The 15,861-nt window shown below is 45.2% G+C and overlaps 1 protein-coding gene across 2 annotated transcripts in view; it reads left to right on the plus strand.

The window, feature by feature from the left end:
- The first annotated feature begins 579 nt into the window (after nucleotides 1-579).
- The window catches only part of TASOR2 (transcription activation suppressor family member 2), a 45,524-nt gene continuing 30,242 nt past the window's right edge, over nucleotides 580-15,861 (plus strand). For both annotated transcript variants that reach the window (XM_087874407.1, XM_087874406.1), the window contains exons 1-6: nucleotides 580-1,119; nucleotides 8,983-9,065; nucleotides 10,958-11,080; nucleotides 11,205-11,224; nucleotides 12,385-12,484; nucleotides 14,115-14,215. In XM_087874407.1, coding sequence (XP_087730533.1) covers nucleotides 11,055-11,080; nucleotides 11,205-11,224; nucleotides 12,385-12,484; nucleotides 14,115-14,215 — 247 coding nt within the window. In that variant the 5' untranslated portion in view covers nucleotides 580-1,119; nucleotides 8,983-9,065; nucleotides 10,958-11,054. The remainder of the gene's footprint in view (nucleotides 1,120-8,982; nucleotides 9,066-10,957; nucleotides 11,081-11,204; nucleotides 11,225-12,384; nucleotides 12,485-14,114; nucleotides 14,216-15,861) is intronic.

Here is a 15,861-nt window from a genome sequence, read left to right on the forward strand (position 1 = left end):
CCCCTCCACTCCTCACTCCCAGCCCCCCTTCCCCCTCCAAACCAACTGCCCCCTCCCTCCAAGCCCCCCTCCCCCTAAGTCCCGTCCCCCTCCCCTCCTCCCTCCAACCCCCCTGTCCCCCTCCCCTCCCCCCTCCCCCCTTCCTCCTAATCAACTGCCCCCCTCCCTCCAAGCCCCCTGTCCCTCTGGCCTCTCCCTCCCCACAAGCCTCCCTCCCAGCCCCCCTCCCCGTAAACACACTCCCCCTCCCCTCCCCCCTCCAAACCAACTGCCCCCTCCCTCCAAGCCCCCCTCCCCTAAGTCCTGTCCCCCTCCTCTCCTCCCTCCAAACCCCGTGTCCCCCTCCCCTCCCACTCCCAGCCCCCCTCCCTCCAAGCCCCCTGCCACTCTCCCTCCCAGCCCTCCTCCCCTCAAGCCCCCTCCCCCTCCCCTCCCCACTCCCAGCCCCCTCCCCCTCCTCCCCAAAGCCCCCGGGAGCGCGCAGGGCCGCCCCTCCCCTTCTCTAAAGAAAGCGGGGGGGGGGCAGAAGAGAAGCGCGGGGGGGAGGGGCGGTGTGGAGCGCCGCCGGCCGGAAGTTCAACCCTCCCCCCCGCGACCCCTTCCGGGTTAGTTTTCACTTTCTTTCTTTGGCCTCGGGCTCGAGTCCCTCCGCCGTTTTCACTTCCTGGGGTTGCCGCCGCCGCCTCCTCCCGCGCCCGACATGTTTCCCTTCGGCTCCGCCGCCCGCCCGCCGCCCGCCCCGCTCTGAGCTTGGGGAGGGGTCCCTGCCAGCCAGCCCCCCCGCCCGGGCAGGCCGAGGAAGGGGCCGCGCTTGGAGAGGCGGCAGGGGGAGGGGGAGAGACTCTCCGCTGAAGACCCCCTCCCTAAAAAAAAAAAAAAAAGGAGGGGAGGGGGCTGGCTGAGCCCCCTTTTGCCCCCCCCACCCAAGCCCCTCCCCACCCCCCCCAAGGGATCCACCCGGCGCTCTCTCTTGGGAAACCCGGGTCGTTGCGCGTTCCGACGTGCAACCGAGAGAGAAGACGCGGGTCAGAGCGGGCGTGTCGTGCGTCCCGGGTCTCGCTTTCCCGGGCATGGCAGGAGGCGGGAGCGAAGGGCCGGCGGGTCGGACAGCTGTCAGCGGTGAGTGCCAGGAAAGAGACACGTGTCGGCCGTTTTTTGTGTTTTTGCCAGCGCCGGGATTGATAGGATCGGGGGCCGGGGGGGGGGAGGGGCACCGGCTCCACCGGCGTCGGCCCGAGGGATTAAACGGTGGGTAGGTGGGTGGGTGGGAAGCCGAGCGCTGAATATAGGATCGCGTTGCCCAGAGCGCAAGGCTGCGCCACTTTTCCGCCTGCTTTGGGGATCGGGAGCGGGGCGGGGGGGGGGAGGAAATCCAGCGCAAGCAGGAAGGGAGAGACAGAAAGCGGGCAGGGAGGAGAGGATCGCGCAGCCTCCGGGCAAAGGAGGAGGAAAAAAAAAGGCTGCCCGATCCTCTGCTGCGATCCTCTGCTGGCTTTGGAAGGGATCCTGCAGCGCCTTTTTTTAGCGACCCGACAGCTCCCTCCAGGCTGTGCTTCACTTGGTTTCCTTGGATCGTGTGCATGGAAGTCCTTTGGGCTTGACTCAGCCACGTGTTTACCCCCCCTTTAAGAGGACCCAAGAGGGAACTTCCTCTTAACTTCTTTCTGTGGGCTCCCAAGAAGTCAGGATTCACATACAGGTAGTCCTCGACTTATGGCCGTTCCTTTAGGGACCGTTCCAAGTTACAGCCGCACTGACAAAAAAAAAGCGACGTAGGATCGATTTTTCAGGTTTACAACCGGTTGCAGCGTTCCCCCCCCCCCCCCGGATCAAAATTCGGAGGCTTGGCAACTGACTCGTACTTACGACGGTTGCGCCGTCCCCTTTTGCGTCCTTTGGACAAGCAAAGTCAAAGAGGAAGCCGGATTCACTTAGCGACCCTGTTATAAACTTAAACACTGCGGGGATTGAATTTAAGGTCAACAAAGGTCGTAAAATGGGACACAGCTCGCTTAGCAGGATAAATGTTGGGCTCAGTTGTGGTCGTAAGTTGAGGTCCTTACCTGTATATCTGTTATTCTCTTTTTTAATTCTCTTAATCGTTTAAATGGCACATTTGGAGTTGGGTGGCCTTGAAACGGAATTAATTAAATTGACATATGATGCTGATACTCTAGGCCAGGATTGGTGGAGCCTCACCTGTTTTTGAATCCACGAATGTCAGTCAACTTTAAACTCGGGTTTGTCTGGGGGCTCGTGACTCTTCTGCCTATGCAGAGCAAAATACTTGGGTTTGTCTGCTGTGCTTTTGGCGGAGTTTAATGTGGGAACCCAGCCAAAGGTGGCTAACTCAACAAGCCATGGTTAAAATCCAGTATTACAATAATCCAGTATGTATGAACCGTTGGGTGACTTGATTTGCACCGGAGAGTAAGTCGTAATGCGATAAGCTTAGTTCTAGCCTAAATTGAAATATGAAGCCTTAATTTGTTTTACTCACTCCCATGGTAGCGTTCCTAACAGTGTAATATTTTTTTAATGTTTGCTTGTTTATTTATTTGTTTGTTTGAAAATGACTTGTTGGAAGAATGTCTGGATTAAGCAAGTACCTCCTTCTGAGTAATGTGGGGTTACCTTTCTATCGGTTTACCTAAAACTGAAGCTTTATGATGCACTAAAATACATTCGCAGTGTTGTTCACACAACACAAATAATTAGGCCAGGTAAACATTCAACATAGAAGTTTAGTTAAAAGTAATCCAATTAGGGTTTTTTTTTGTGGGTTGGCTAAACACGCTGGTTTACTTCTTAGGGTTTAGCAGATCGTGCAAATCCAGAAGATTGGTAACCATGTTAGATGGGTTGTGTAAACACAGCTTGTGTGAGCATCCCAGAATATCTGGAGCATGGCTACTTAAAAATGCAGGTAACCCCTGACTTAACGACCATTCGTTTAGTGACCGTTTGAACTTACAATGGCACCCCCCCCAAAAAAACCCTGACAGCTCCATTTTTCACACTTAACGACCGTTGCAGCTTCCCTGGGGTGACGTGATCAAAATACAGACGGTTGGCAACTGACTTGTATTTACGACGGTTACAGTTTCCCAGAGTCCCCCCCTTTTTAAAAAAAATTTGATTTATATGCCGCCCTTCTCCGGAGACTCAGGGCGGCTTACAATGCGTTAAGCAATAGCCTTCATACTTTTGTATATTTATACAAAGTCAGCTTATTGCCCCCACAATCCGGGTCCTCATTTTACCCACCTTAGAAAGGATGGAAGGCTGAGTCAACCTTGAGCCTGGTGAGATTCGATCTTACTTTAATTGCAGACCGCTGGTGTTAATAACAGGGTGCTTTAGACCACTGTACTACTTTTGCGACCTTCTGACAAGTAAAGTCGGTGGGGGGAAGTCAGCTTCACTTAACAACCGTGTTACTAAGCAACTGCAGTGGTCCACTTAACCACTGTGTCAAGAAATGTAAAAGAGGACAAAACTCCATTGACAAAGGTTTCACTTAGCGACGTAAGTTTTTGGGCTCAATTGTCGTAAGTCAAGGACTACCTGTACAAAAGGAGGGTGTGGTCTCTGTGTCATGTAATACATGTTATATGTTATCATCTTTTAATGGAGTCTGGGCAGCTGAATGGAGATGAGTGTTTTACTGGCCGGATGCCCTTCTTGTTACCACTGTGGAGTTTTTTCAGCAGATATATTCTCATTGTTTTGGCCGGCAAAGTGCTGTAGAAATTTGCTATTTCCCGGCTGGCCCTGCCAGCACACACACCCCCGGCCGGATTTGGCCCTCGGGCCTTGAGTTTGACACCCCTCATGTAGTGAATATTGGAGGTAGTGACCCTTTGAGAGCTGCATGCGACGAAATTTCATTTTAATGTAATGCCGATCGGTGTACATTCAAAGTGGACAATATTCTCCCCGCGGGCGATATTCCAGAAAATGGATCTATTCTAGTTCAAAAACGCCATATTTTTTTTCTTTTTTTCCCGTCGATTCCATCCCAATTGCAGTGGGTGAATCTTAATCAAATCCCTCTCCAGATTCCCCTTTTGCAGATCCCTTCTGCTTGTCTATTTCCATCATCTGAATTCTTGGCCTCCCAAGTCTGCTTCTCCTGCAAAAAACGAACCTGTCTTGCAAGATTTCAACAGGTTATGCCGGCCGAGGAAGTTTGCTTTAAATGGCATTTGGTATTTTCTCGTCTTGTATTTTGCAGAAAAAGAAGAGAAGGGGGCAATCAATCTCTTGGTTTTCTCTCCTCCTCTTAATCGGCAAAGGTGCTCATTAACTCTGCGCCACGCAAATTAATTTGTCGTTAAGAGAAGTGTTTGTGCATGCACACAAGCTGTAATCACGGGGCTTTTGAGATGGTTTCGATCCTGCAAAGAGATTTTATCTGGTGCAGAGGAGACCAGGACCCTCGGCTCAGCTTCTCCGGAAGTGAGTTTAGCAGGCTGGGAATTGCAATCAAGGGAATAAAATTAAAATCACAAGGAGGGAGATTCAGGTTAGGAATCAGGAGGAAATTCCGGACTGCATGAACAGCCAGCCGGTGGAACAACCTGCCACATTTGTTTGTTTGTTTGTATTTATATACCGCCCTTCTCCCGAAGGACTCGGGGCGGTGAACAGCCTAACAGATAAAACACAAGAAATACAAAATTTAAAACCAGTATTAAAATCCAATTAAATTAATTTGGCCCACAATTAAAACACCCCTATATTAAGACCGATAATTAACAATTTAAGAACTAAAACAATTTAAAAGAGTTAGGCCAGCCCGGCTTGCTGGAATAAAAACGTCTTTAGGGAATGGCGAAAGGTGCGAAGATCCGGGATCCGCCGTATCTCCGGGGGTAGCTCATTCCAGAGGGTAGGTAGGAAGTCTTCAAATAGGGGCCGGGGATACAGGTATTCCTCAACGTAACGTCCACAATTGAACAGAAGATTTCTGTGGTTAAGTAACACATTTGTTAAGTGAGTTTTGTCCCGTTTTACTTGCCTCAGTCGTTAAGCGAATCACTGCAGTGGTTAAGTTAGCTGCCGGGTTGTTAAATGAATCTGGCTTGCTTGAAGCTCGCAAAAGGGGATCATATGACCTTGGGATGGAGCCACCGTCGTAAATATGAACCAGTCGCCAAACATCTGAATTTTGATCACTTAATCATGGGAATGCTGTAAATTCTGAAAAATGGCAAGTCGCTTTTCCCAGTGCCGTTGTAACATTGAACAGTCACTAAATGAACTGCTGTAAGTCGAGGACAACCTGTAAAATTAAGGTCACACCGAGGGAGATTCAGGTTAGGAAATTCCGGTCTGCATGAGCAGCCGGTGGAACAACCTGCCACATGAAATCTTCAAATAGGGGCCGGAGGTATTTCCAGCGATGGACTGCAGGGGTCTCCAAACTTGGCAGCTTTAAGACTTGTGGACTTCAATTCCCAGCCTGGCTTGTTGAGGAATTCTGGGAGTTGAAGTCCACAACCTTTAAAGTTGCCACATTGGGAGACCCTCTGCTCTAGTTATAGCAATTCTCAATTCTTGGTAAATTTTAAGGCAGGTGGACTTCAACTCCCAGCATTCTCCAGCCAGCCTACTTTAAGGTGAATGGACTCCAACTCCCAGAATCCCCCAGCCTGGGAACTCAGTCCTGGGAATTCTGGAAATCCAGAGGTCTTAAAATAGCCAAGGTTGCAAAACACCGATTTATCAATTACCTGGGGAACATAATCCCTAGGTGTGTTGGCTATTGGCAGCCTAAAAGTAACCAAGCATCTTCCTTAAAAGTTTAAAAAGCTTTAAAAAAAAAAACAATATTCAGCAGCCTTAATTAATCTGTGTGGACTTCAACTCCCAGAATTCCCCAGCCCTTGGTGGCTGGGGAATTCTGGGAGTTGAAGTCCACACATCTTAACATTACCGGGTTGGAGAAATGCAGCTTTAAACCTTCCGATGCTTCTGTTTCCGGCTACGATGGTTTCACTTTTGCCTCTGCTTAAAAGAGAGAGAATGCTATTCTATTCGAATCAGTTTCGCTTTCTCATTGCAAGGTCAGGATGTTCCAGTTATAAATAAAACAAACCCGATAAATGCAAAAGTTTTTTTGTTTTTCTTTTCAAAACTGAAGCCAAGGATGAGTTGTCGGAAACTCCCAAGACTCTGGTTCCCGTTATAATTTTCTCCTGCCGAAGAAACTATTTTGGAACAAATGCAAATTTTTTTCCAAATTAGAATATTTATAATACATATTCTAATAAATAATAATTTTATTATTATAAATTAAATATAAACAATGCTTTATAGATTGTTTATATATATAAATATAAACAATAAAGAATTCTATTTTGTAAGGACTTGGGATTTTATAAATGGGAGGGTTTATCTATTTTATTTTATTTTTTTTTGAAAACTGACAGTCGGGCAGATTTAAGGAGCAATGGAGTGTTATCAGCTCTGAGGGTGGAAACGAGCCTCCATTGTCAGGAGCAGCGTACCTTAGAAGTTGGGAGGAAACGAACGGGGGAAAATTGTCATTTTCTTGTTTGACTTTGAAGGGAGTGTTGGAAATAGAAAAGGTAGAAGGGGTGATATAATTTTGATCTGACGTTTTAGGCGAAAATTAAGGAACAGAAAAAGGCACAATATGCTAAAGTTCTCTGTTAAATCAGTTTGTTGTTGTCTTGAAGATGAATTTAGCAAAGTACATGGACGACCACAGGTAGCCATTGAATCCCGGCCACAATTGAGGTCAAATTGAGCAAGGATTAAATGGGTTACGCCCAGAGGTGGGTTCTATAATTTTTCACTACCGGTTCTGTGGGCGTGGCTTATTTTGTGGGCGTGGCTTGATGGTCATGTGACAAGTCTTTAGGATTTAGCGGAGGTACTGGTCTACCAGGCTTTTAACTGCTTGCAGAGCTGTACTGGTCTACCCATTTATTTTTGCAGGCATCAGTCTACTCATTTGTTTTTGGAGGCACTGGTCTACCCATTTAGTTTTGCAGGCACTGGTCTACTCATTTGTTTTCTTTTAACACTGATCAGCTATAGGGTGGCCGAACCAGAAGGAACCCACCACTGGTTTCGCCCCATTTTACGACCTTCCTTGCCACAGTTGTTAAGTGAATCACCGCACTTATTAACTTAGTAACACGTCATTAAGTGAATCCGGCTTTCCCCATTGACTTTGCTCCTCAGGAGGTCGCAAAAGGGGATCTGCTGATCCCTGGACACCGCAACCATCATAAATACGAGTCAGTTGTCAAATGTCCTAATTTTGATCAGGCGAACGTGTGGGAAACGGTCATCCGTCACTTTATTTGTTGCCGTTGTAAACTTCTAATGGTCACTAAACGAATGGTTGTAGGTTGAGGACTACCTGTATTGTGTGGTATATGCTGTCTGTCTGTACTCCTGGAGATAGGGCATGACCGAAAACTAATAAATCCACACAAATAAATAAATAAGAAAGCCACATCAAGCTATTAATTTCTTACTTTATACTGACTAGAGCCGGTTTGGTCGAATGGTTAAGGCACCAGGCGAAAAACCAGAGTGAGTTGTAGCGCCGCCTTAGGCATGGAAGGCAGCCAGGTGTCTTTGGGCCCATTACTAGGAGACAGTGAGTTCCAGTCCTGCTTTAGCCACGAAAGTCAGCTGGGTGATTTTCGGCCAGTCACCAGGAGACTGGGAGTTCTAGTCCCGCCTTAGGCATGAAAGGCAGCTGGGTGTCTTTGGGCCAATCACCAGGAGACTGGGAGTTCTAGTCCTGCCTTAGGCATGAAAGCCTGCTGGGTGAGTTTCGGCCAATCACCAGGAGACTGGGAGTTCTAGTCCTGCCTTAGGCATGAAAGGCAGCTGGGTGACTTTGGGCTAATCACTAGGAGAGAGTGAGTTCTAGTCCTGCCTTAGGCATGAAAGCCTGCTGGGTGAGTTTCGGCCAATCACCAGGAGACGGTGAGTTCTAGTTCTGCTTTATCCATGAAAGCTAACTGGGTGTCTTGGGGCCAATCTCCAGAAGAGGGTGAGTCCCACCTTAGGTATGAAAGGCAGCTGGGTGTCTTTGGGCCAATCACCAGGAGACTGGGAATTCTAGTCCCGCCTTAGGTATGAAAGGCAGCTGGGTGACTTTGGGCCAATCACCAGGAGACTGGGAGTTCTAGTCCCGCCTTAGGTATGAAAGGCAGCTGGGTGTCTTTGGGCCAATCACCAGGAGACTGGGAGTTCTAGTCCCACCTTAGGCATGAAAGGCAGCTGGGTGACTTTGGGCTAATCACTAGGAGAGAGTGAGTTCTAGTCCTGCCTTAGGCATGAAAGGCTGCTGGGTGAGTTTCGGCCAATCACCAGGAGACGGTGAGTTCTAGCGCTCTCTCTCTCTCTCTCTCTCTCTCTCTCTCTCTCTCTCTCACACACACACACACACACCTCACAGGGTTGTTGTTCTGTGGAAAATAGGAGGGAGGATGAAGTACGTTCTACTCCTTATTTGTATTAAAGATTTGTGTATTTACAAATAAGAATTATTTGTAAAAATAATCAAGGTGGGATCGAAATAAATACATTTAAAAAAAAAGAAAATAAAACGGCGTTTCTTTGCTTTGGCATAGTTTGAGGAATAAGGCACCTTGGATTGAGTTCACCCAACAGGCTGAGCCAAACTAAATTTTCTCAGATGCTAGAGCGGTGACTCTTAACCTCGGCCAGTTTAAGATCTGCGGACTTCAACTCCCAGAATTCCCCAGCCAGTATGGCTGGCTGGGGAATTCTGGGAGTTGAAGTCCACAAGTATTAAAAGTTCCACGGTTATAGACACTGCCACGTTCTTAGCATAGCAGCTCAGAGCATTTTCGTGCAAAAAGGAGGGTATAAGCCTAACCATGGTTGATCTAACCATGGTTAACTTCATTGTGTGCCCTATGAGTCAATGAACCATTATGGTGTCTCCTCTCGGTTTCAATGCAGGACGAGTCTCTTGTCTCGGCGCAGTAGGAAGCAGGCGCCGACACCAAGGGAGAACGTGAGGAGGACACGCGAGGAAAACAGAGGTAAGGCGTCTCCCAGGGAATGGCCAGGTTGGGAGTGGCCTTTCGAGGCGGCCCGAAGCCCTTTTTATTAATTTCATTTATTGATTAAATTAAATTAATATTCTCCCTTTGTTATTTCTTTAACAAATAACTCAAGGCAACAAATATATCCAACACTCGGATTTCCTATTTTCCCCTACAACATCCCTGTGAGGTAGGTTGGACAGGGAGAGAGAGAGGGGCTGGCCCAGAGTCACATGGTTGGCTTTTAGTTCTAAGGCGGGACTAGAACTCACCGTCTCCTGATGATTGGCCAAAAATCACTCAACTGGCAGTTCTAATCCTGCCAGTTGAAAGCCAGCTAAGTGACTTCGGGGCCAATCACCAGGAGATGGTGAGTTCTAGTCCCGCCATTGGCATGGAAGTCAACTGGGTGAGTTTGGGCCAATCACCAGGAGATGGTGAGTTCTAGTCCCACCTTAGACATGGAAGCCAATTGGATGACTTTGGGCCAATCACCAGGGTGAGTTCTAGTCCCACCTTAGGCATGGAAGCCAATTGGGTGACTTTGGGCCAATCACCAGGAGAGGGTGAGTTCTAGTCCCACCTTAGGCATGGAAGCCAATTGGGTGACTTTGGGCCAATCACCAGGAGAGGGTGAGTTCTAGTCCCACCTTAGGCATGGAAGCCAATTGGACGACTTTGGGCCAATCAACAGGAGAGGGTGAGTTCTAGTCCCACCTTAGGCATGGAAGCCAATTGGATGACTTTGAGCCAATCACCAGGAGAGGGTGAGTTCTAGTCCCACCTTAGGCATGAAATCCAATTGGACAACTTTGGGCCAATCACCAGGAGACAGTGAGTTCTAGTCCCACCTTAGGCATGGAAGCCAATTGGACAACTTTGAGCCAATCACCAGGAGAGGGTGAGTTCTAGTCCCACCTTAGACATGGAAGCCAATTGGACGACTTTGGGCCAATCACCAGGAGAGGGTGAGTTCTAGTCCCACCTTAGGCATGGAAGCCAATTGGGAGACTTTGGGCCAATCATCAGGGTGAGTTCTAGTCGCACCTTAGGCATGGAAGCCAATTGGACGACTTTGGGCCAATCACCAGGAGAGAGTGAGTTCTAGTCCCACCTTAGGCATGGAAACCAATTGGATGACTTTGAGCCAATCACCAGGAGAGAGTGAGTTCTAGTCTCACTTTAGGCATGAAATCCAATTGGACAACTTTGGGCCAATCACCAGGAGACAGTGAGTTCTAGTCCCACCTTAGGCATGGAAGCCAATTGGACGACTTTGGGCCAATCACCAGGAGAGGGTGAGTTCTAGTCCCACCTTAGGCATGGAAGCCAATTGGAAGACTTTGGGCCAATCATCAGGGTGAGTTCTAGTCCCACCTTAGGCATGGAAGCCAATTGGATGACTTTGAGCCAATCACCAGGAGAGAGTGAGTTCTAGTCCCACCTTAGGCATGAAATCCAATTGGATGACTTTGGGCCAATCATTAGGGTGAGTTCTAGTCCCACCTTAGGCATGGAAGCCAATTGGACGACTTTGGGCCAATCACCAGGAGAGGGTGAGTTCTAGTCCTACCTTAGGCATGGAAGCCAATTGGGTGACTTTGGGCCAATCACCAGAAGACAGTGAATTCTAGTCCCGCCCTAGGAATGAAAATTTGCCTGCTGACTTTGGGCCAATCTCCTTCTCTCTGCCCAACCCACCTCACAGGGTTGTTGTGCGAAAAATAAGAAGAGGAAGGAGTATTAGGTACGTTCACCTTGAATTACTTGTAATAATACGGGATAAAATTCTAATCCATAAATAAAATACATTCTGACTGAATACGCTTGCTGGACCGCTAAATAAATTTTTCTTATTTTTTAAAAAATATTTCCTTCTTGACCCCTAGAAACTTTTCGAAGCAGTCTGTGGCTCTAGTTAGAATCGCTTAATGATCCTCGGACCCGCTCCATAAAACTCCTTCGGCTGGGTGGAGACCTTAGAGAATGTTGCCACTCGGTTACAAAAGCTTGTAAGTGATTTTTCTTTTCTCGGTCAAAAGCCTTTCTTTTTTTTTTTTCCTCTTTAATTCACTTGTTTTCTCCTGGATTGAAAGCAATTTTTCATTTTTTCTTCTTCCTTTTTCACCTCTGCAGAGCTGAACATGAGATGAAAGGTAAAAAAAATATAATCTTATTTTTTTTTTAATGTTTGTTTTGTCCTTCCTCACCTCCCTTATCCTCTCTCTCTCACACACACACACATTTGTTAGTCCAATTTATATTTATTAGTCCAATTTATATGCCGCCCTTCTCCATAGACTCAGGGCGGCTTACAATGCATTATAGCAATAGCCTGCATACTTTTATGTATATACCTGCTTATTAGGGCTTTCGGCTCCCCCAAGCGGTGTTGTTCTATACAAAGTCAGTTTATTGCCCCCACAATCCGGGTCCTCAATTTACCTACCTCGAAAGGATGGAAGGCTGAGTCAACCTTGAACCTGGTGAGATTCGAACTCGCACTAATTGCAGGCAGCTGGCAGCTAAGTGCTAGCACTTAACAGCACTTAGTCCGCTGCACCACCGAGGCTCTTATAAACACATAAACACACACACACCGTTCAGAGATTTTAAATTTCGGCTTTATTTCCAACACTGCCAATTGCCACTTGAAACAGTATAAGGGTTCCTGCTTGAGTTGGGGATGGACTAGAAGACCTCTAAAGTCCCAACTCTTCATTATTCTATGTTCTCTGCCCCTCAGGCTTTGCAGCCAGTTGATTGGACGCTGGAGCTAGAAGGGGGTGGGAATAACAGTGGAGATATGCCCCCCTCCCCATCTCCCCTCCCACGGGTTTCTGGGAAAATGTATGGGTAGTCCTCGACTTACGACCGCAATCAAGACCCAAATTTCCGTTGGTAAGCGAGACAGTTGTGAAGCGAATTTTGCCCCGTTTTGCAACCTTTCTTGCCACGGTTATTAAGTGAATCACCAATTGATTCAACTGATCAATTGCTTGGCGACTGGTTCATATTTATGACGGTTGCGGTGTCTCCGGGCCCCCTTTTGCGACCGTCTGACAAGCAAAGTCAGCGGGGAAGCCGGATTCGCTTAACAACCGGGTTACTAATTTTAACAACTGCAGTGATTCACTTAACAACCGTGGCAAGAAAAGGGGCGCAAATTGGGGCAAAACTCGCTTGACAAACGTCTGACTTAGCGACAGAAATTTTGGGGCTCAATTGTGGTCGTAAATCGAGGACTCCCTGTCTGTATATAGATAGATCGATAAACTACCTACCTGCCTCTCAGCTGTTTTTTTGAACTCTTCAGTGCTGTATCGTGCCTGGGAGGGACAGCTTTTCGTTCAGAATCAGCGAGTCTGTGACATCGTCCTTCGATCGCCCTTTCAGTCATCGATCCCAGCTCAGTTGTAAGTATTTATTTTTCTCTTCCACTGGAATTAAGCCCCCCCTACCCCAAAAAGGACATTAAAAAGTCCTTTTTAAAAAGTCTAGCTTGCTTCCAGAAATCCATTTCTGTTTTATTCTGTTCTATTTTATACTATTCTATTCTATTCTATACTATTTTATTCTATTTCTATTCTATTATTTTATATTATTCTATTCTATTTTTTACTATTCTATACTATAGAATAGAATACTAAACTATTCTATTCTATTCTGTTTTATACTATTTTATTCTATTTCTATTTGTATTTCTATTCTATTTCTATTCTATTCTATTCTATTCTGCATCCCATCCCATCCCTTATTCTATTCTATTCTATTCTATTCTATTCTATTCTATTCTATTTCTATTTCTATTTCTATTTCTATTTCTATTTCTATTCTATTTCTGTTCTATTCTATTATTTTATACTATTCTATTTTATACTATTTTATTCTATTCTGTTTTATACTATTTTATTCTATTTCTATTCTATTTCTATTTCTGTTCTGTTCTATTCTCTTCTATTCTGCATCCCATCCCATTCCTTATTCTATTACTATTCTATTCTATTCTATTTTATACTATTTTATTCTATTTCTATTTCTCTGTATTTCTATTTCTATTCTATTTCATTTCTCTTTTATTCTATTCTACTCTATTTTATAATATTCTATTCTGTTCTTTTTTATATTATTTTATTCTATTTCTATTTGTATTTCTATTCTATTTCTATTCTGTTCTATTCTATTCTATTCTGCATTCCATCCCATTCCTTATTCTATTACTATTCTATTCTATTCTATTCTTTTATACTATTCTATTGCATACTATTTTATTCTATTTCTATTTCTCTGTATTTCTATTTCTATTCTGTTTTATTCTATTCTGCATCCCATCCCATTCCTTATTCTATTACTATTCCATTCTATTACTATTCCATTCTTTTATACTATTCTATTCTATTCTATTCTATTTTATTCTATTCTATTCTATTCTATGCCATATTTTCTATTCTATTCTATTCTATTCTATTTCCTATTCTATTCTATTCCCTATTCTATTCTATTCTAAAGTAGCTTCAAATTCGTGCTGAATAGAGAAGAGAAATAGAACTTTAAATAAAATGATTGGATTTTTTTCCTCCTCAGTGATAAAGTGGTGGTTTTTATGAACAGGCAAATATTTTACGTTTGCAACTTTCCTGCTGAATCCCAAAAGTGTGAGAAATGAAGAACTGATAGAAGAAAACCTTTGTAGCTCAGGTTTGAACTGTGAGATCCTGGGTGCTCTCTGAGCTGGGTTGTTTTCTTGCAGACGTTTCATGACCTAACTAAGTAACATCATCAGTGCTAGAAGGGAGATGGGTTTGCAATCCATTTATGTATAAACAGAGAGCAAACCCCACTCCCTTTTAATACTGATGATATTACATAGTTGGATCATGAAACGTCGGCAAGGAAACAACCAAGCTCAGCACCGAGGACGCCCCAAATAAGGAATTGTTCTAGACTCCAGTTCTGACGTTTCTCCAGCTCTTTGGAATGGCCAAAAAGCCAGCTTTGGAAAGATTGACTTTTCCCAAACTCTTTTTCCCTTTTCTCCTCTCGTAGGCCAGCCAAGCTAGAATTCAAGTATATCGTGCGAATATCTGAATTGCGGAAAAAACTGCCGGAAGCTGCATTTAAAAAAAACAGCTATTCCAATGATGAAGGTTTGCTTTTCAATCGTGTCATTCGTTGAGTTTATCTGGGTCAGGATGGTTACCTTTGGTTCTTTCCAACTTAATGGGATGTTGGGTGGGTGGGTGGCGAGGGAAAGTGATTTCAATGGGCTCATGATTCTGTGGCTCCACCAGCCCATCACCGGGATAATTTTGTGGAAACAGTGCAGAAGGGAACCAAATTTGAAACTGGAATCATTCCCACAGTGAGGTGGGCTGTGTGTAAATTGGATGGATGGGTGGGTGGGTGGGTGGAGAAAGAGACAGAAAGATGGACAGGGATGAATGGACGGATAGATAGATAGATAGATAGATAGATAGATAGATAGATAGATAGACAGATAGACAGACAGACAGACAGACAGACAGAGAGAGGTTGGTTGGTTGGATGGATGGATAGATGGATGGATGGATGGATGAATAGATAGATGATAGATAGATAGATAAATGATAGATAGATAGATAGATAGATAGATAGATAGATAGATAGATAGATAGATAGATAGGCAGGCAGGCAGACAGACAGACAGACAGACAGACAGGCAGACGGAGACAGACAGAGGTGGTTGGTTGGTTGGATGGATGGATGGATGGATAATAGATAGACAGGCAGACACACTGAGACGGACAGACAGACAGACAGGTAGCTTGGTTGGTAGATAGGTAGATAATAGATAGACAGGAATAGATGAATAGATGATGATAGAGAGACAGGCAGACAGGAGTGGATAAAGGATGGATGGATGGATGGATGGATGGATGGATGGATGGATGGATAATAGATGAATAGATAGACAAACAGACACACGGAGACAGACAGACAGACAGACAGAGGTAGGTTGGTTGGTAGATAGGTAGATAATAGATAGACAGGAATAGATGAATAGATGATGATGGATCGATAGACAGAGAGACAGACATAGGTAGATTGGTAGGCTGGTTGGTAAATAGGTAGATAATAGACAGACAGGAATGGATGAATAGATAATGATAGGCAGACAGGAATGGATAAAAGATGAATGGGTGGGTGGACAAAGAGACAGGCAGATGGACAGGAATGAATGGACGGATAGATAGATAGATAGATAGATAGATAGATAGATAGATAGATATACAGGCAGACGGAGACAGACAGACGTAGGTAGGTAGGTAGGTTGGTTGGTTGGATAGATGGATGGATAATAGACAGACAGACAGACAAACAGACACACAGAGATGGACAGACAGACAGACAGGTAGGTTGGTAGATAGGTAGATAATACAGACAGGAATAGATGAATAGATGGGGATAGATAGACAGACATATAGGTAGATTGGTAGATTGGTTGGTAGATAGGTAGATAATAGACAGACAGGAATGGATGAATAGGTAATGATAGATAGATAGATAGGCAGGCAGGCAGGCAGGCAGGAATGGATAAAAGATGGATGGATGGATGGATGGATGGATGGATGGATGGATGGTAGAGGGAGGGAAGGAACAGATGGACATTGCTTAATAATCCTGTGGGGTCCTTGGTGCTCTCTGAGCTTGATTGTTTTCTTGCAGACATTTCATGACCCAGCTAGGGAACATCAACAATGCTAGAAAGGAGCGGAGGTTGTCTTAATCATAGATTTATTGTACCATTAACATT

The sequence above is a fragment of the Pantherophis guttatus genome, chromosome 7, assembly GCF_059756535.1.
Source record: "Pantherophis guttatus breed Tessera chromosome 7, ASM5975653v1, whole genome shotgun sequence".
NCBI classification, from domain to species: domain Eukaryota; kingdom Metazoa; phylum Chordata; class Lepidosauria; order Squamata; family Colubridae; genus Pantherophis; species Pantherophis guttatus.